General features: G+C 41.6%; 1 protein-coding gene across 11 annotated transcripts in view; it reads left to right on the top strand.

Moving 5' to 3' along the window:
* Positions 1 to 2,048: 2,048 nt before the first annotated feature.
* Positions 2,049 to 21,272, top strand: part of LOC308112469 (transducin-like enhancer protein 4) — a gene marked incomplete at both ends in the record, with an annotated part of 43,825 nt that continues 24,601 nt past the window's right edge. For 8 of the 11 annotated variants that reach the window (XM_080468001.1, XM_080468010.1, XM_080468008.1 and 5 more), the window contains 5 exons: positions 2,049 to 2,093; positions 2,427 to 2,524; positions 4,519 to 4,582; positions 4,672 to 4,716; positions 19,727 to 19,789. In XM_080468001.1, the coding sequence (XP_080324127.1) occupies positions 2,049 to 2,093; positions 2,427 to 2,524; positions 4,519 to 4,582; positions 4,672 to 4,716; positions 19,727 to 19,789 (315 nt within the window). Of the gene's footprint in view, positions 2,094 to 2,426; positions 2,525 to 4,518; positions 4,583 to 4,671; positions 4,717 to 19,726; positions 19,790 to 21,272 lie in introns of those variants that run through there. The other 3 variants (XM_080468006.1, XM_080468005.1, XM_080468002.1) reach the window with 2 other exon arrangements.

Raw genomic sequence — 21,272 nt, 5'->3', positions numbered from 1 at the left:
GATCCAATTTTATCAATATAGTCGAGTCACAGTGCAATATTTCTCTTTTATTTACACCACAAAGCAATTTTCCCAGTGTTATGCTCAGAAATACAGCAAAATAAAGCTTTCAGATTTGTGTACCTTTTCATTTTTCAACGGTTGTGCCAACACCTCCTATACAAGATAGAAATGATGTTTTCAGCATGTTGGTACCTCTGCAGACATTTTTTTTTAAAAGCCAGTGAGATAATTCAGCAGAGACTTGTTTAGTAATTAGTACAATCATGTGGTGTTAACTGTTAAGCTACTAAAACAAGTCATCGGTGTATCAGTGTAAAATGAAGAATGAAAACATCTCAGCCAAATGAATCGTTGAAGGGCCTTGTATGTGCTTTCTTTTCCTTGATCAAAATGAGAAGCACTGGGGCCAGCCCATCCCGGCTGACTATGAGCGAAGGTGGGATACACCCATCAGTGCATCGCAGGACAAACACATGACAGACAACCTGATTCGGTTTTATGAAAGTGGGAAGAAGCTGAAAACCATGCAGAGAAAAATCCACACCTGAAGAACATCCAAACTCTAACCCAACCCAGGCTTGAACATATCACAGCTATGCTGAATATAAGTACTTTTACCAGACATGTCAGTAGTTAATACACTAGGTGACTTGCTTGGTTCTGTTACTTAGTTAGATATACTTTTCCCTCCCTTGCAATGTACAACAGTTACATCAATCAATAAAAGAGCACATATTTAATAAAATAGAATTTTTTTTTCCAGGCAAAACACCCTAAAAGACAGCCTGATATGACACCACGTTCAGTAAATTATACTAATACACCTTATTATGCCTTTTCTATATGATTTACATCCTATACAAGCAGGCTGGGGCACATAAGAGAGAGCTCGATGAGAATTTAATTGCAGGTTTGTACATGCAATCTGTGGGCATAATAGGAGACTGCCTAATAGATGATTCAATTAAAACAAAAAAATAAAAAATACGAGGGAAAAACATGGAGCACCTGGGGCCATATGCTCCCCTCTGCCTCCAAGTCTCTATAAAGCACACGTAAGTCAACAGATAGTTTCCAGATTAATCCCTGTGACATCTTTTAGTACCAGATCGAGCCCCCCACGTGGGGCGTCTGCATAAATCGCATCCAGCTGCACGCGATTGGACACTTTGCGGGTGAGTGGCAGGAGAACGATGCGCAGCATGCGCACCTTTGCGTCGCCATTGGTTATGTTTAATGGACGCTCCTCCCTGAGACCACACACCATTGGCTTTGGGGGTGTTTCGCGGAGGAGCCGGGAAGTTGTAGTTCTTTACAGCAGAAGCACATCTGTAGGGCTTATTATCGACTGACGTGAATTAAACTACACGTCCCGACGTCACGGCGACGAGCTCGTGTAATTGTTGTGAATATCTAATTTGCGCTCGTACGACTGGTTGCTTGTAAATGTGTCGTCGCAGGGGCAGAAGGGGGCTGAGGCTGCAGGAGTCTGTGAAGGTGGTCTCTCTCTCTCTCTCTCTCTCTCTCTCTCTCTCTCTCTCTCTCTCTCTCTCTCTCTCTCTCTCTCTCTCTCTCTCTCTCTCTCTCTCTGAGGTCTAAGGATGGAGAACTGAAGGAGGCTGGAGGAAATAATAAAGCGTGACAACGAAGGAGCTCAGCCGTGGACAAGAAGGGTCACGATGAGGCAAAAGTTGATTCTCTCTGTGGGAAATCAGAGAAAATAGAAGATTGCTTTGAGTTCCGACGGTGAACATTTAGCTTTGCGCGCACAGAAGACCAAAAAAAAAAAAAAAAAAAAAAAAAAAAAAAAAGGCGCTGGAGATTTTTGGACAAAACGGAGACAACTTCTGTTTTTATTACCTGAATGGACTTTTGAATAATTTTTTTTGTTCCGAACCAAAGGTACGAGGATGTTTCCACTCTTCGCGGAAGATGCGCGCAGACCGCAGATCAGCCACTGACTGACCTTTTTACGCACGGGGACTGATCGGTTCAAGTCGTTTTGTTTTCGTGTTCACTTGGATGAACTTTACAATACATTTTTAATGATTCGGGATCTGAGCAAGATGTACCCCCCGGCACGGCATCCGGTAAGTACAGAGCTTCCAAACGGCAGTATGTCAAAAACAGAGCAGATTAACAACCGCGCGCTTGATGCGTAATCGCTTTAGATCAAGTTTCCGTGCCACTGCGCGCTCATACGCACAATTGCGCTCATTGTTAAACTGCTGCAGCTGTGTATCCGTGTGTCTGTGAGTGTGCGTGGGCTAACGTGTGAGGAGACCGAGTGAAACCAAAGGGGCCATCCGTCTCACAGAGGCCCTTTGTCAGCTACAGTCCTGCCAGTGTGTGTCGTGACCCTGAACTTTGGTGGCTCAGTTCTTCCTCTCTTCCCCACGCACGCTGTTTGGCTTTGGGTCGAGGTCCCCCACCAGCCGGGACAGCCGTTCAAGTTCACGGTCACCGAGTCCTGCGACCGGATCAAGGAGGAGTTTCAGTTCCTGCAAGCCCAGTATCACAGGTGAGACCGAGGATGGTGCGAATGGAAATGTCATCTCACATGCCAGAAGAGAGAAGACTTGTGATGCTTCTTATGATGCTATGAGGATGGATGTAGGGCTGACCTGTTTGTTCATCAGGGTCTGTTAGAGCTGCAGATAAATTTACTAATATGAGGAATAAATGCAAAGGTTAACTATTGAAAGAGAAGTGGCCAAAATATTTATTTTTCCCTTCTTGAATGAATTGCACTTCTGGTTTGTTTTACATTTCTTCGGGTAAAAAGGGGTTGTAGACGCTTGATCAAGCATAGCAAGACACTGTAAAAGTCACCTTGGGCTAGAGGAAGTTGCAATTGATCCCTTTTTTCATTTATAGTCCAGGCCAGTGTTTGACAGAGAAAATGATCCAAGAAAAGCCAATAATGGAATTTTTCATTTGCCTTCATCCACAATGTCCACATGAAACTGGCACGAAACTTACATTTTAAAAAGGTTGATCTGTGTGATTCTTCGGTGCACCAGTCATCCGTGAGTCATGAAGTATGACCAAAATATTAGGCAAATGCATGATGCAATGACATGAAACACAGTACAGAAGGTGATTTTTGTGTAAGTTTGGAGTGAAATAGGAAACATTTCCACTTTGGCCTAAATATTCCTCAGTAGGTGCTGTGAAATAGCCCTCCTTTAATACGAGTCAATGGCGCTTAATACACCAGCAGTCCACCTTTGTCTCAGGTCCATCTATCACTTGGTGACCAGCCACAGGTAAACCTCATCAACCTTGGTATGCGCGTCTCTCTCTGCAGGTGCAAGTGGTGTGAAATACTTTTTCACCCAACATGATGAAGTGTGAAATACATTGCTAAGGGCAGAACCAAAAGCACGATACCAATGCATAATAATCGCTCACTTCTGGCCACCCTGTAATTATTACCCAATCACCTGGTGAGATGAACCAGACGTCCAGTGTGCCGGCCAATCCCAGAGCTGAACAGGTTGAGCCAAGGAGAGTGTGCTGCATCCTTAATGCTGCAGCCGCCCACATCAAACTGTCTCACATCGCTGAAACCCAAACAAGGAGGGAGGTGCTGATTTGCTTAAAAAAAGGTTGGGGGGGGGGGGGGGGGGGGGGGGGGGTAGTAAGGGCAGGTCAGATATGCTTAGAATACGTCATTGGTCCAAGAAGGGTTGTGCTCCGGGATATTTTCTTTAAAAGGATGTTTTATTTTTATTTTGAACAAGAATCGTTCAACCATTCCTTTATCCAAATGTTTGTCTTTTATTCAATTTCTTATCATACCTAATATCATTTTAGATGTCTAACAGCATTATCAGTCTGCGGGATGAGAACAATAGCTCTTTGAATGGATACACTCCAGAAAATTACACATTCTCAATCTCAAACCCAGGCTCATATTTCCACCAAAAAACTGCATTACTTTTTCTTTTTTCTTTTTTTTTGTTATCTAATTCTCAAAATTATATTTCATTACGTTGAAATATCTGGCTTTGTGGAATCTGCCTATAAAGGTTTGTCATACGCCTGATGATTTTATTTTAAAGATGCCCAAAAGCTTCACATAGAGACACATACAAGACTTCCTGTTACACACAACATTTCATAGACGCTGGCTTTTGTGTAAAATGGATCCTCATTATATAAGGTTGCTTTTTTGTTGATGGTGCAGTTTATGCCTCCCCTGTAAGAATGTATGATGAGGTTTGTGTGGTCGTCCATTGATCCATTAATTACTGCGCTGCACCTGCTGAGTAAGTGCCTGTGTCTGCAGGGGGGGACCGGCACGATCCACACAACTTTATTTATCAATTTTCTTTTATTCTTTCACTGCACTCTTGTTAAGAAAGTCCCATTAAAAATGATAGGTGGGAGAGACTCTGCAAGTGTCATCCTTAGTCTCGTTGAATGGACCAGGATCAATCAAATATTCAAAGTGTGATTGCAATACCCTTTTTTTTTTTTGATCATGCTTGTTTCGCCTCTGCCTTGCAGCCTGAAACTGGAATGTGAGAAACTGGCCAGCGAGAAAACAGAGATGCAGAGACACTATGTGATGGTGAGTCCATTTGTCTGCACAAACGGGCAAGAATGGAGAAGAAATGTGCGATTGACCCCACTCTGATCTGGCTTTTATTCCTTTCACAGTATTACGAAATGTCATACGGACTGAACATTGAGATGCACAAGCAGGTAAGAAAGAATTATGCCTGAAGAAGTGAGACCGATTCCGACTAAACTGTGTCCAAATGGAGCACATGTGTAAATGAGATTAACACCCGCATTAAATTTGTAGATGCTGTTGACTTCTAGGATGTTATACCAGCCAAAGCTCAGGAAATCTGGACATTTCTGGAAATATATCACAGTAATTTCTAAAGAAAAAGCTGAACCTCTTCTCAACGATTTTGAATTTTAAGACTGAGTCACATCTTTTTGAGTGTTTCTCCAAGACCAATATTTCATAGAAGCTGCAAATTACACTTTTTCTCTCGGTTTCGCAAGAAGTTTGAATGGTTTTTGTCCCCTCATATTAATATTGAGCTTTTTTGGGTTGAAAGTATTTCCTGCCTGATATCCTTGCTTTGTCATTAGTCATCCAGTTACCTGCAGAGCCACACTTCTGATTTCCCTAAAGATTATTACACTTTTACAAAAATAATCAAAACAGGAGACAAAATGTAACAAAACCATGTTAAATAAAATGAGTAAAATACATCCTCTTTACTTTGTCCAACGCAAACAAAACTGCTATCACGATTAAGATTTCTGTTTCGATACAAAATGATCTATTGATGCTTTCATTTTGTTTTACATCAAGATGTGTGGCAAACTGTGTTTTTCAACATCTTCAGAATAGTGTCAAATTTGACCCTTTTGGGTAGTTTTTTCAAACACCAGAAATCCCAATATGCGGCTGAAAAATGAGCCCCTATTTTGTACGAAATGTCTGAAATGTATTTGATAATCGGCTACATTTACATGGGTTGAAAAAAAAGCTTGCTTTACAATGTGATCCCATCGTTCATCCGTTCTATTTTAGAGTGCCCGGTTGCCTCGTGAGGTTGAATGGCCGTTTCACATGTGAATAATAATTTCATCAGTTTAATTGAACAAGAAAATGGGCTGAAAAATGACTGGAGCGAGCGAGGATTTGGCCTTTAACGAGCCTTTACATTATTGCTGCCTTTTTTTAAACACGGGAGGTCATTAGCATAAATGTCTGTGTTAACCACACATCAGCTGCCAGGATAAATGAACCACAGCTAACCAGCTACACACATTCATTTCCCGCCAGCCTCGGTGTGTGTGTGTGTGTGTGTGTGTGTGTGTGTGTGTGTGTGTGTGTGTGTGTGTGTGTGTGTGGGGGGAAGGTGATAAATGATTGGACTTTGTCTGGCTGTGTGTGCGCGTGTGTTTTTCTGGATCTATATTGTGTGTTGACTTTGCTGAGTAGGTTGTGTGTGTGTGTGTGTGTGTGTGTGTGTGTGTGTGTGTGTGTGTGTGTGTGTGTGTGTGTGTGTGTGTGTGTGTGTGTGTGTGTGTGTGTGTGTGTGTGTGACAACCTGTACATACTGTACATGTTTACACCTGTGTGCGATTGTGTGTATTTGTATTTGATTGTGTGTGTGTGTGTGTGTGTGTGTATTTATCGGCACTCTGTTGCTGTTTATTTAGTTTTTGGTTAGCTTTTTTGTGCGTGTGCGTGTGAGCATATGTCTGCGGGTGTGTGCTTGTGTTTTGTAGACATTTTCTTGGGTGCGGTGGTTTTTGTTGGTTTCTGTCTGCATGTTTGTATGTGAATGTTTCACACAAACAGCTATTGGGAGACTAATCAGGCTTGTCTGATGAAAAATTGTGTGTGTGTGTGTGTGTGTGTGTGTGTGTGTGTGCTCTAAATCTTCATTCCCTGCTGCGCGTGTGTATTTTTGTGTGTGTGTGTCTGTGCACGTTGTGTTTACATGGACAAGTCAGACTAAATAAAAAGGGGAGCTTGTAGCTCTGTGTGGTGCCTGATGATTTCTGCCAGGAGAGTGAATCCCTAATTTCTGCCAGAACTCTTTGTGTGCACACTCTGCCTGTGTGTGTATTCTATTATGTGTGTGTGTGTGTGTGTGTGTGTGTGTGTGTGTGTGTGTGTGTGTGTGTTCGGATTTTATTTGTGTGTGAGTTTTGGGAGCAAATGACTCTACCACTGGCGTGCCTTTGCGTTAATGTGCATTTTCTATCCTTGGCTTTCGATCTGATGATGCAAAGCATGCGGCCGGTTGAGTGGATGCCGAGATTGAGGAGAGGGAGGGGGGAAGCTGTTGAGGCGGTGTGGAGAGGTGGAGGCGGGGGCCATTAAGGCAGTCGGCCTCCACTACCAAGCGAGTCGCTAATATTGCTTGTTTAGCATTTTCTGAGGGTAATAGGCCCATTGATTTTTGGCTCTGCTCTCTGTTTTATTTACACAGAAGGGCTCTGCTGCCCGGGGAGTGAAATGTACCAATGCTCGTTAAAGAGAAATTGACTCGTAGACGGAGGGAGAGGACAGGCCGGGGAGGAGGTTGGGGGCGAGGTGGGGGTGTGTGTGGAGGAGTAAGCAGGGTCTGAGGCGGGAGGAAGAGGAGGAGGAGGTGAGGAGGGGCCGGGTGGGCGGGGGGGGGGGGGGGGGGGGGGGGGGGCTGCGACTGAGCTGGAGGACAGCTAATCAATTGCAAATTAGCGAGGCTGAAAGAGAAATAAAGCAAGTGGAGGATGTGGGGAAAAAGGAAGGTGTCGGGTGGGGGAAAGCGGTGAAAGGAGGAAGTAATAAGACGTTTTGATAGTGAAGACTGGCGGTGATTTCAATGAGGTCTGACAGCTCATTTCACTGCTGCGCGTAGGGAGCCATTTGTTTCATTTTGACAATGTTGGTCACGTACTCTTTATTTTATAAGGTACTTTAATATTTGGATTTGGACGTACAGAGAATGCTGTTAAAGCAATAGTACAGTCACAGTGGAGCCTTCACAATACAATGAATCAGGTTTCATCCTGTAATTATTTCTTTATATTTTATGGTCTAACCTTTTTTCACATGCATTAGCGATTACTGTTTTAGTTTGACTTCTCTTTGTCAAGAAAATACTAAATTACTGGTTAAACTCTTACAGGACAGAAGCAACAGAAGACTGATACATTTCCACAACAGTAGAGGTCCACTTTCACTCACTTGTTAAAGTGGATAATGGAATGCTATGGTTACGTTAAATTACTCAATACATCGTCAAAACCAGTGTTCATTCTGGTGTGAGTGCTCGTTCCCTATCTGGCTTGAGAGAAAGTCAAAGGTCTGGATTCAGCTCCAGCTTTCTCATTTCTCATATCAGACCAAACAACATAAACAAACTCATGCCAGGATAGATGTTATGGCTGCCGTGCAAAAGAAGTCTGTTACTTTAACACATGGGCAGGGCTAGACGGAACACACTACATTGCGATTGAAGCTCAGTTTATACGACGTTTCAAGTGAAAATGCATCGTTTACACTGCAACATTTTGAAAACCAATTCCATTTACACGAAAAGAGCAGAAACAGTGAAAAAGATGTAGTTAGCATGCCATGCCATTAGTGGGTGCTGTGGTCTGTTTGTGTAATTAAACCACACACACGTGCCCGTAAAGAACAAATCAGTGTAAACCTTTACAATGGAGAAGAATGGGGATTTTTTTGGGAATGATTGTGGGGGGTCCACACTCAACATTAAAGCTACTGTTAATATCCAGACGTCAAACACTGTGGTTCATCATTTCATGAAAAGTAAAGGTTTATGCAACATTACACAAATCTATTGAGGCAGTTCTTAAAACATTTGGCACACACTTAGAAATAAAGTTGACCTTTATCCACCAGTTGATATATTCAGTTTTAAAAAACACTGACCAGTTGTAAGGCCCCGAAAAAGGTTAGAGAAATAGTCCATCTGTCCTCCAAGTGTGTAAAATGTGTGTACTCTTTAAAGCTGAATTACCACACGTCTCACAGTAACACTGTTGTGTGTCTTCAGACTTTCATCTCAATAATCAGAGTTTGTTCACAACCTTTTCATGTAAACTCAGTCTGCTTGTTTGCTGTGAGTCTGAATAGCAGCATTTATATTTCCACATATGGACGGTACTAACACAGTAATTGTTCCATTATTGATTTCAAACGAAGCCCTCATGCCAAGTGTGAACATCAACTAACAGAATCAGCAACAATATAAACACCATGTTTACGATACTCAATGTTTGCACATGTTTGTTTAGAGCTAGGCTCCACATTTTTATACATAGATTAAGGAGAACCTGCTTTACGTGAAAGCAAATACATTTTCGAGCCGTGTTTTCAAATAAAATGAAAATACAAGTTCACCAAACTCTACAAAAGACTTAGTTTTTATATACTGGGCTAGTTCAATTTTTTTTTTTATCTTTCTTGACAAACGGCTTGTTTGTTTTTTATACGTTCATTTATGTTTTTAGCTTTTTTGTTTGATAAACAATTGTTTAATGTAAATTAATCAATATAAATTTTAAGAAATCTCACGTGAAATAACCTCTTAAACCGTTTCATCGCTCTCATTGAGGAATATTGCTTTCATACTGGTTCTAATCACAGTTTGCAGCCGACAGTGTTTGTTAGTTGTAGGCTGTTTTAGTGAACGTAAGTTGTCTGTCCAATGGAAGGTGATTCAGAAAACGAACCTTCAGAAGGACTGAAGTATATTTATTGACATCACACCATTCACAGTGGCAAGGCAATTCAGTCTTTTACAAGAAATGGAATAATACTTTAAAACTAAGCCAATAAGAAATGCATGAAGAAAGGAAAAGGGGTCTGAATGCTTCATATTCTACAAGTAAGTTTGAGATGTAATTCAATGTGTTCAATGCAACTGGAAGGTTTTTCCAAAGTGTGCGTTGTCTCCTCTCTAATGTCAGCTGGCCGAGGAGATGATAACATGCAGGAAAGTCCCAGCAGATTCATTGCTTCAAACGTGCAGAAATACCCAGGCTGAAGATAGTCTGGCTTAAAGCCCCTTAAAACAGTGTATATAATCATTACTAATCCTGCCTGGAGGACGTAAGAGTATTAATACCACACTGAATCTTTACATTAAGCTTTCGTTTGGCAGCCTGGGCTCTTTGTAGCCTGTCCGTACTAAGCCGTTTGTTGTTTCTTACTGTCCCTCCCCGTGTCTTTTACACACCCACTCTCACACATATACTGTCACAGGGGAATATAGCCTTTATACAGTGGGGTCCATTAGGCGTATTAGCTGGTGGTGAAAAGTGGTGCTGATGTGGTGCTTACAAAGCTCCACAGGGGAGGCGGACATTTGATCTTCTATCTGACCCAATCTGACTCCAGGGCTCCTGCCTGATCTAATTTCTGTGTTGTTAGGAGCTAAAGTGGGAGTATTTGAGCTCTTTCTTGCTTTCGTTATTTTCCTTTTGGACACTGTCTTTAATGGCACATCTGTAATACAGGTGCCGTGAGCTGGTATCAACGAGGTAATACATGACATGTAGGTTTTCTTAAGTGAAAAAAAACTAAAATCATATTCAGAATCAATATTAGTTTTTGCAGATATCCTCTTTTTACTCCTAAAATTACCTTTCTCAGTCAGATCAGACCGTTTTTGCCCCGTTTTGATGTTACACTGCTAACTCTTTTTAACTATCCAGACAGTTTTTCTGTACCTCATGTCCACGGTTAAAAAGAAATCCGGTGCACGTGGCCCGCCCTCTGAGGTTGCCGCTGCTTTTTGTAACCACAGTCTTCTAATCTAGCAATAAGCCCCCTGGATTGACCCGATTTGAGTCCTCACTCGCTGGTCAGTCATTTCTTATTATCTGTTCCCGGTCAGGTCCGGGTCCAAAAAGAGTCCCCATCGTTGTTGGAACTAAATCTTTGGTCGCGCACAAACTGCAAGGACAAAACCCGTAAAAAAAAAAAAAAAAAAAAAAGACGCATTTTTTTAAAAAAGCTTTGTGACTTTGGTATTTTCAGTGTGACCAGGCATGTTGGCCAAACTGTCTGACATCCCTTCTCTTTGTTCCACAGTCACGGCGGTTTTCCATTGATGTAAAATGTCACCTGTAATTGGTTGTGTTGCCTCAGTGAAAAGTGGCTCTATTTCCGTTTCTGCTCCAATGCTTTTATTTCCATTTCAATCTCAGCATCTTAAGCTCGGCTCTTCAAAACCAAAACACGAGACACGAAACACCCGATCGAACTCTAGGAAAACATTCTCACTTTAAATGTGTTGCAATGAAAACATTCCAAATCGTTTTTTTTTTTTTTTTTATTCCTTTTTCAAATAAAAACACAATTTAAGTTCAACGCTTGTTAGTATTCTTGATTGCTTTTTTAATATAGATAATTCTTCTATTCGTCTAGTCTATAAAGCTGCCCAAAAATAATTACATCAACTTAATGATATGTTTGATAAGCCTGTTATTCTTATCCAATGTTATTTTTTTCTAAAGTGACTTAAAAGCTATGACCAAATGGCACAAAAAAATACATCAGCTACATTTAATTATTTATTAATAAAAAAAAAGAAAAAGTAAAACCAATCACTCTTTATTTTTTATTCATTTGTGTTTAATGTAAAATAGAGTTATTGGTAAATACAGGCAGTAAATACAGATACTTGCTTTGTATTAAATATGATGTGGAGGTCATTCACTTGATGGACACCCAGCCATCCATGGAAGTGCTGATCCACATTTTCATGCAATGGAGCCAAAAGGATGTCACCTGCATAAAGTGGAGATGCAAAATGTCCTTATTCCATAATATGATGCCGTGTAGAGGACTGGCTGGTGCATCACGTGCTCTTCAGTGCTATAAGGTAGATGAATTACGGTGAATGGTGAAGTACACCAAATACATGTGACGCAATCTCCAATGTTTGAACAAAACTTATTTTGCAGTCCCAGCTTGTGTAGCGAGGAAGTTGTGTATGCGCCAGTGAAAGTAGATACGGAAAGTTAGGTTTAGTAGGATGATAGTTTAGGGATGTTGTGGAATAGGTGAAGATTAAACCAGAAAAGTCAAATCAGTTTGTTCAGTTTATGTAGTAACTCGCCAAATCCATTGTACCGTTGCTGCCAGTTTTCCGCTGCTCATTAGAAGATGTTCAGAGCATTTCTATCAACTGAAACGCCCAAAATGATACTGATTCCATTTGAACTTTCAATGGTGCGTCACCTTATAGAGCTGGATAGGGCGTGCTGAAGTTGACAGTTTGTGCCAGCATTTGATAATCCCCCCCCCAACACTGTAGTGCTCTTTCATCCAGTCACTGTCTCCTTGAAGGAACATGCAGCTCTTTTGTTCATCCCTCTCTTTGACTGCAGAGAGGAGGCTGTTGTTCGCTTCATGGAAGATCACCAAATCATTTCCCAGCTGTAAAAAAAAAAAAAAAAAGAAATATTGGGCAAGGCCTCATTCTTCCCTCAACACTTAACTCTAAGGTACCCTTGAGCATGGCACTTAAAGGTGAACCGACCAACAGCGTCAGTGGAGTATCTCAGAGGCTAATATGTGCAGGGGAGCTCCCCGGTGTGTCGCAATGTGGAAAAGAACAAAACTGAAAAAGGGCATGTATGCTCAAGACGTCTACCCAGGATAAACAGTGAATATAAAATGCCAGTGTTTTAGGTCGTGCGAGTGTGCATGTTTGTGTGTGGCTTCGGCGCTGCGCTAATCGCAGGTAAACTGGAGTGCAACCCTCCCTCGAATTCCCCGTCTACTTGAGACTAAATGCCTCCCGAACTCTGCTGATAGTTGATGCTCAGGCATGCTGTGTCTTACAAAAATACTTTATTCATGGACTCTGAAGTGCCGCATTTAGAAGTATTAAAAAGAAAGCGTCGTAAGAGAAATTGAGAGCACTTGACTATAAAACATAGCTACGCCTGTTTATCGAAGAATGTTGTAGTTTGTGAATCATTTGTCGGTGACTAATGAACCAATATTGATCCTCTGGAGTAAAACGTGTGGAGATGACTGCTGATGCCTGAAGACTGTTTTCTTTCCAGGGTTAAAGCCTTTTGTACATTTATTCAAAACAAGTCAAATCTGTACACAGCGAGCGCTGCTGCTTTAGCAGGACAATTCCCTTCTACCTCATACTCAGGGTGGTGAAATCAGACAGTGATGGTCACATTTCTTATATATCTCTAATTATTTAGACGTTAACACTATTCATACTGCTGCTATAATCCCAATTTCTGACTTAATCCTGCATTTAATTTGAACACACATTAAATCTGGCTTTATTTTTTTAACCTGGTGTGAGGTTCCCTTAACTTGTGACCCTCTAAATTATCCCGAGTGAGTATAACATTATCCCGTTGCACATATGAATTATTAAACGAGGCAGTGAGGCAGTTTATTTGCTGGCTATATGTTTAAATAATTTCTAAAAGCACATATTAACTCTGTTGACTCCACGATCAAAAATGTGAATATTAAGATTTTTTTTTATTATGTTGTTTGCACATAACATTTTTCAAAATCCCACCTCTGTTATGACTGTATATTGTGTCATCTATTGACCAGAGTAACTTTTTATTTCTCAGTTAAGTTCATCATGAAGCCCAGGGACTACAAAAGACATCAAGAAGCTATTTTAAGCCTTTTCCTGGCAGGGCATTGTGATTATAGCTTTCAGGTCCATCCATCAGAACTACTCAAATTGTTTCCTCAATTTCATCTGACTTTGACAAATGTTTTTTTTCTGAGCAGCTTCTATTGACTCAATGCTGTATATTGGAAAATCTCGCTATTTCATTGTCTTGAATTATTAGTTTTTTCTGTCTTTGCACAGAATATGTGATCACCAATAATTTCCCCCTGGGGTTTTTAAACGACTCCAATACTCTTATTTCTCTGGATGATTCAGCAGCTCTGAGCGATCAGGTGATGTCTACTCTAAGAATTGGCATGTCATGTTTGACTGGTTGATCTGAATAGGACTGAGGCAATAGGGAAACTTCAAGATGTGTTCAAGTGTTCTGCAAACGGAGGTTACGTCATTCTTTGTCCGAATACAAGTGGAAGAACCCAAAAACGACTTTTTCCTCGTCCTATCAGAACTTGTAAACTGTAGACGGCCTTTTATAGATTTTCAGTCAAGGTCTGCAAGATGATATGGCTGACGACTCCATGCCCAGTCAATCCAGAGCAAAATCTTCAGTCTCATAGGGCTGCCAGGAGCTCGGCCTTGATTGCATTTCACTGTGAGGCCAGTTTGCGCCGGTGTTGGCAACACGTGCAAAGGAACCCGAACATGCAGAGGATTTTTATATTTCAGTGATGCAGTTTCTGCATACAGCACTTGGATTGTACGATTGTAACGTTTTGCTGACTGCTGCCTTGTAACGTCTTTAGGTGCAGGCCGTCCCACAGCAGTGTGTGATGCTATTGTGGCTAGGGTTCTTCTGAACACTACTAAAGCTTCTATGTGGTGAATTAATAAACGGATAAATTCCCAATATGTTTTGTTTTGTCAGACTTAAATCATCAAATCCAGGAGTCAGTAGCAACAAAAATAAAAAAAAAAGCCTAGTATTTTGGCATTTGCAGGGAATATTCGGTTAATTGTTTCATGGGTGCAGCCCATATATTTAGTTCTGCCGCTCATCCCATGTGGTACCATTTGACAAGGCAACATTCAGGCCATTGCCATGGAACAATTAATCTACCAAGCACAAAAAGGGAAAACAATGCAACCCGAACAATACACTATAGGTCCAACAACTTAACCGCAAATATCTACCTTTAATTAAGTCCCTCACTAAAATCACAGGACTCAGTTTTTCTTTAAAAACCCAAACTCACTATACAATACACTGGTAAACTGTAAAATGACTACCTGCACCTGCAGTATTTATTTCCCTCCAGCAGGTGTTATTGTGTACTGTTACCAGTTAATTCAAAAAGGAAATGAAGTCTGTTATGTCGTCGCACATACTCAGTGTTACAAATAACGAAGGTGCTGTTCTTCCTATGCGCCGATTAGTATGTGCGTCTTTTCTGTGTTTGGATGTGAGTTGTACTTGTAGCACTCCCTTTGGGACGTCGGATCAGGCAATTTCCTGTGTGTGTGTGTGTGTGTGTGTGTGTGTGTGTGTGTGTGTGTGTGTGTGTGTGTGTGTGTGTGTGTGTGTGTGTGTGAGTGTGAGTGAGAGAGAGGTATAATCTTTAAAAGCCAACCCTTGGGTTCAGTCAAGGCATCAGATGAATACTGAGAAGTTGCAGTGTGGAAGCGTCTATAAGCTCGTGTGTGTGTGTGCACACGCGGTTGTGTCTATGTGTGCCATCCTGCCGCAGTGTTGCCTTCACTAGAGCCTGATGGATTTATATCAGTGTGCTGCTGTGGGTTTGCTTGTGGTTGCCTCGGGGAGCTTCTGTTCCTCTGATGCCAGAGCAAAGTTCACCTCTGCCAAGGTTACACACGAACCAAGTGCTCGACGAGGTTAGAGATGTAGCTCCTTCGTGTTGGACTTGAAGGACTTATCTGAGTCAGTGAAGGCTTTTTCAGTAGGTGACTATTCAATTTGGCTGATTAAGTCGACAGAAATTGCGCTCGTTTTTCTTGCTGTTGCCTGCTGGAGTGCACGGCTGTCTGCTGTGCTACTCCATATTCTCACGAGGGCCAGATCCGGGGTTTCTATTTACAAATCATCCATTAGGCTGATGTTGATTGATGTTCAGCGAGTGCTGCAGTAAAATAACCTTTCAAAGATTGTGAAAGATGAGTGGTCTCAGTGGTGGACGACTTTCGAGGCTGTTAGTAATATTTAAAACATTCAAGTCCGAGAATTGGGAGAAAAAAAAAATGAAAAAACCCCCACTGTGATTTCAATAGTTTGCCAAATCAAGTTATCTGTCAGCCGTACCTGCTTCATCCAGGTCAGGGTCGAACTGTGATGACAGCACTTTTTCAAAAGGATTATATTGTCTTTGGTATACCTTTGAAAAGTTCATTTTTGATCGTCACTTTATTTGTAAAGGTGGATACGGAGAAATTAGTTTGTTTTCTTGAGTTTGCAAGAACAAGATTAAAAAGTTAGTCCAGGTCAGACTTCATGAGAAACTCTTGTGCTTAACTCTTGCAAGGAAATGAAAAAGAAGAGTGAATGTAGGTGGCATGTTTGCATTGTGGAGTAAGTATAGACTGTAACTCAGATGTGTCGAACTCACTTTTAGTTCAACAGCCACACCACACATACCTTATTTAGATCTTGTGTGGGTCGGCCTGCACGTCTCCAGACGCTTCTCTTTGTGAGTAAAGTGAGAAAAACGAGTTTCAAACAATTTCAAAATGACGCGTCCTGGTGCAAAATACAGTAAAATGCTCAAAATCCTCAATTTGTTTCTAATATGTTCTTTTTGAACATTGTTTTGCCCAAAAATGCAGTAAACATCTTGTCATCAGGGTTGTGTTACGTCAGCCACACCCACGAAAACAATGTGATCTCAAGGTAATGAATAAGAAACAGCGGTTCTGTTAGTATTTCCTTTGTAATATTTACACTTTGCCGTATGTTTGACACCCCTGCCCTAAGTGCTCTTAATTTTTCTTGGATATGTCCAGCTGAAATGACTTTGGTTGTGCTTACATCAGTAATCCAGGTGGTCTCCGCATCAAAGTATGTTTACAAGTCTTTGAGAGCACGACTAGATATGAAGTTTTGGGGTGTTTGAAGGATTTCTGTGGCTCTAGAGGGAGATGAGTAAAGTCCAATAAATTCTGACTCAACCCAGGGCTGGCTGGTTGTGAAGACAACAGCCCCAAAGATCAGTTAAAAATAATAATAAAATAAAACAACTTTGAGGTGAAAGCAGAGCTGTTCATTATCCCGGCCTTCAGCAAAAAAAATAAATAAAAATTGAAGACTACTTCAGGGGCTAATATAATAACACACACAATCCTGACCTCGCCATGAAGAGGAATACACTTACTGATCAATCACAGAGTGAAATAACATTATTTTAATAAAAGACACCTTTATATAGCTATGTGCAATGTTAATGTACTCAAGAAAAAGAAAGACGGACGGCTTATACAGTGTTTTACAACATTCATGCATTCATCCACGTACTCAGGGTTCTGACTGCTGTGCAAAGTCCTCAACAACTATTTGTAATTTTTGGTTCGGTGTCTTGCTCAAGGGCACTTCTGGATACAGTTTTGAACTGGTGACTGTTTGTGTGTGAGGCGATTATGATTAGTTTAACAGGCATTACGTTTGCAGTTCTTTATATAAGGACTTTACCTACCTGACTTACTTGAAGTAAAAGCCTCTTATAAGCCTCTAATAATGCTTTTTATTGCGTACTTACTGTGAGACATGTGACTGATCTTCGGCTTTCCCTGTTCATGCATTGGAGTTGGCAGCGATAGAAATAAGCTATCAGAAGAGGCGATGTAGAAGCAACAGATACATAAAGTCTATTCTAATGGACTGGCATAATAATTACATATTTTGCATAACTATGCAACTGTGCAACCTGCTCATTATGAGTCTGACAGTTATGAGAGAGGTAATACAAAATTGATGCAAACCTCATTTTAACACACCAGTATATTTGCATAGAATTGCCAGTTTCCTATCAGCTCTATTTGCATAAACAGCCACATTGTTCTCTGCTGGTGGGAAAGAGTGTTTCTAATGGTCGCCCCATTATTCTGTGGTGAATGGATTAGACTGCAGGGTGCACGGTGAGTCTTTGGCATCTCAAGCACTGGTGACACTGAATGAGGCTGAATGTTAACAGGATGCAGCTTTGATTAATAATAAGTTAACACGGATCACCGACACCACAAGCAACCAACAGAAGGAGTTTAACTACACAGATGTTGTGCCAGAGAGGGAGGGTGTGTGTGTGTGTGTGTGTCTGTGTGTACTACTGTGTGTACTGCTGTGTGTACTGCTGTGTGATAACTGCGATTTCTGTAACATTTGTGGATCGCGCAAAAATTGGCTGCAACTAAATAACTAAATAACATATGTGTAATTATCGCCGTGATTCATTTGTCGCTGTCTTGACCAGCTATCAATCAGTCCGTAATGAGGTATCAGAGCTCATTCAGTGTTTCCTCAGACTTTATTTCAGCAGCGGGGGGCATGGTCTCGGGGACGAGGGGGGGGGGGGGGGGGTTACAGCAATAACTCCACAACATCCCGTGTTTTAACAGTTAAAAACTGTCCATGCAGGCTGAATCATCCGCTCTTTTGGGGATAGTTATCTGTACTTAGTACTGGCAAGCAGGGCGAGTACCTCTCCCAACCTCTCCCGTTCTTCTCGTCTTCTCTGCCCTTCATCCCCTGCTCATCTCTTCTCCTCTCCTGTTGCTCTCCTCTCTGTTCATCTCCTGTTGAGGCCAAACGAACTCTTCTTATGTTTGGACACAAGCAGGAAACAAATGAATATTTACTGTTGTATTTCAGGCTGTTTCTGGTGGGACATTTAGATGTGAACTTCAAATGTCATGAGCTAAACTTTTTTCATCCCATCTGTAGAATTTAGTGCAATAGTTGACTTTTCCTCTACTTCACAGGAGAAGAGCATTATGCTGCAAAATAAGGCTTTTTTTGGCTGTTATATATTATCCAGTCAGTATAAATTTTACCTTTGCACTGTGGGAAGTGGAAACTGTCAAATAATGTGCGACTTCCCTGCCCTCTGCATCGGCTGGTAATTCCATTTGCCCATGCATGATGTCCACTCTCTGTGTCGGCCACTTTATTTGGCCAAAATGCAGGATCGCCCAATTCAAGTGTCTGATCAGTGTCTGATTCAGCCTGCTCAGACCCTCCGACCCCCCCCTCTCACTTTAAGTTTCACCTTCACTTCACACTGAAATGGACCTGCAGCTACTAAAACTGGCTTTAGCAGCCAAAATACTGCCTGTGTTCAGTCTGTTCCACCGAGCGCCGAGGACATATAGGAAGTTAATGAGCCCCACCCCCCACCCTGTGCCCGGGACAACAAACCCGTTTCTCCCCCACACCCCGGGTGTTCTCGCCAGTACCCGAGCCAGTGGAGGAATCTGCTGTGAAGGCGGAGACTTGCAGCAGTGGTGTGTTTGCAACAATTAAAAAAAAGAGAGAGAGATAGAAATTTGAAGGAGTGGCGGCTCGGATTCGGAAATGGCGGCCGCCACTCCTAAAAGAATGTAGAGGAAACACACATTTGTTTTGAGGTTTATTTTTTTTTCTCCACTTTTTTGTGTCATGGTGGAGTTAGTGAATGTTGTTTATGGACATACAAAAAAGTCGACCACATCAGAATGTGTGGTTTCAATTGTTCAGTTTAGAGAAATTTTATCTTTTGTTCAGCTATATTAGTGAAGTGTTTGATTCTTCTTGTGATTGTGTGCACATGTTCTTCGACATCATCCTGTAACAGCTACATGCAGATTTTGTGTTAAACTTTTAGGATTCTTGGAGACTTTGTTTTGGATCTGTCCTGGTTCTGGTGTTTTCAGTTTTGTGACTTGAGTTTTCATGTTTGGCTGTCAGCCACGGTTCCTTTGTTTGAGTTTGTGCTGGTTTCAGTTTCTAGTTTAAGTCCATGTCTGGTCAGTGTGTTATTGTGCCACTCTCTGGTCCCTCTCCTCCTCCGATTATCCATGATTGCTGTCAGCTTTGCCTTGTTACTCTGTGTGTGTATTTACAGTATATATCATTTTCAGTTTGTCTGTACTGTTTACACTGGTCAAGTTGTTTGTCTGGACGAGCCTCTTTATCGTCCCTGGTTTAATGATCTATTGAGCTCCCTCTGTGGCTCCTAATTTTACAAATATGTGTCGTTCCTTTAAGAAAGTTAATGTTTTGTATATTGATCTGGTCATTATACTGTTCCCAAACCAGCTTTGCACGCTCTGCTCCATTAAATTAGCATTATTTTGAAGAATCTTTGAGGAGTCCAAACATTACGAATAAAGCAACTGTTTTGCTTTTGCAAGTCCTCATGTGTACGTTATGTTTTACTTTGTTTCATTGGAAATGGTTGCACTGTTTTGTGCCTGAAGATACTGTAAACTGCTAGTCTAACGCAAACTGAGCCGATGTCTACAGTTGGAGGTTTGGTGAGTAGGACGACGCCTTCTTGTCTGCTTCTGAGTTTGAAGATGATTGTGCTCTCTGCACCCACCTCTCTGTCTTGCAGGCGGAGATCGTCAAGCGGCTGAACGCCATCTGCGCCCAAGTCATCCCTTTCCTCTCTCAAGAGGTAAGACTCAAAAAAAAATGCCTGTCACTGTGAGTTAAGAAGAAAGTGGGTGAGAAAAATGGGGAGAAAGAGAGAGAAGACAGAATACATAGGAGGAGAAGTGTGTGGTGGATTGTAAGGAAAAAGAAACAAATATGAACACACACACACATTTACACACAGGGGCGCAGACACACACAGATTATCCTGGGCTAATCCTCTCGGCTCAGGATAGGCAGATATGCTCTGAACTTATCAAATGTCTCCCACTAGCATATGCAGGAGCCAGCGGCTGAGTGTGTGTGTGTGTGTGTGTGTGTGTGTGTGTGTGTGTGTGTGTGTGTGTGTGTGTGTGTGTGTGTGTGTGTGTGTGTGTGTGTGTGTGTGTGTGTGTGTGTGTGTGTGTGTGTGTGTGTGTGTGTGTGTGTGTGTGTGAGAGAGAGAAAGTACTTTTTCTTAAAACACATTATGATTGCATGCACATACAGTAGTAGGTGTGAGAGGTGTGTTTTATGCAGTGTGTTTGTTACCAAATCCTTAGGTGTGTGTGTGTGTGTGTGTGTGTGTGTGTGTGTGTGTGTGTGTGTGTGTGTGTGTGTGTGTGTGTGTGTGTGTGTGTGTGTGTGTGTGTGTTTAGCTGATAAATCCTCCCTCTGAGGAGTTGACAGTGTGTATGTGTGTGTGTTGAGGGGTGGGAACAGCAGGAAGGAGTGAGTGTGGACTCCAAAAGCTCTCCTCCAGATTAGCCATGGATTAGGAGGGTTTAGGGTGGATTAGGAATAATGGCATTAGACTGCAGAGCTGCTACACAGCCCTGAGGCCCGCAGAGAGGGGAGGCAGGGAGAGGAAGCCGCTTTGTTTTGATGCACAGCCTCGTCTGCTGCGTGTAAATAACACATTCACATTATTATTGTGCGGCAAATCACATCGACTGTGTCTGCATATGTTTGCGGAGGCTCTTTGTTTTTTACTCTCATTTCTGTCCGTTTCTGATATAGTCTCTTCTTGGGAATTTTCTTTGAAGGCTGCATTTTTAAATTTTTTTTATTGTTAATCAGATTATGAATCTCAGTTCACAGATATGTTCTAAAACATGTCACCTGCCTGTGTAAATAGGATTAAATCACACATCAAGATTAGCTGCGTATTAACTGTATCACTGAATGTTGCACATGAGCAGATGATCAAAGGACTCCTGTCCTTCAATGTTGCTCGTTCCACATACTCACCTGCTTCTAGTTCACTCTACCTACATCATAACTCGCCTATTTACGGTATTGGTCCAGTATATTTGAGGTATTTTACTTCTTATTTTAGTAGTAGAAATTTGCTATTGTACTATGGTTCCTCATATACTAATATTTATATATCGCTGTATGTTTTAGAAGTACTTGTGCATATTTTACATCTGCTTTACTGGACTATTCAGGGGTTGTTGTTTATGATTGAAGGAGATCCAAATAGGGGGAACTTCCTCGTGTGCAGGTTTGCACCATCATTGTGT

Source organism: Lipophrys pholis, assembly GCF_963383615.2.
Source record: "Lipophrys pholis genome assembly, chromosome: 7".
Lineage (NCBI taxonomy): Eukaryota > Metazoa > Chordata > Actinopteri > Blenniiformes > Blenniidae > Lipophrys > Lipophrys pholis.
This window is presented reverse-complemented; position numbering and strand designations above follow the sequence as displayed.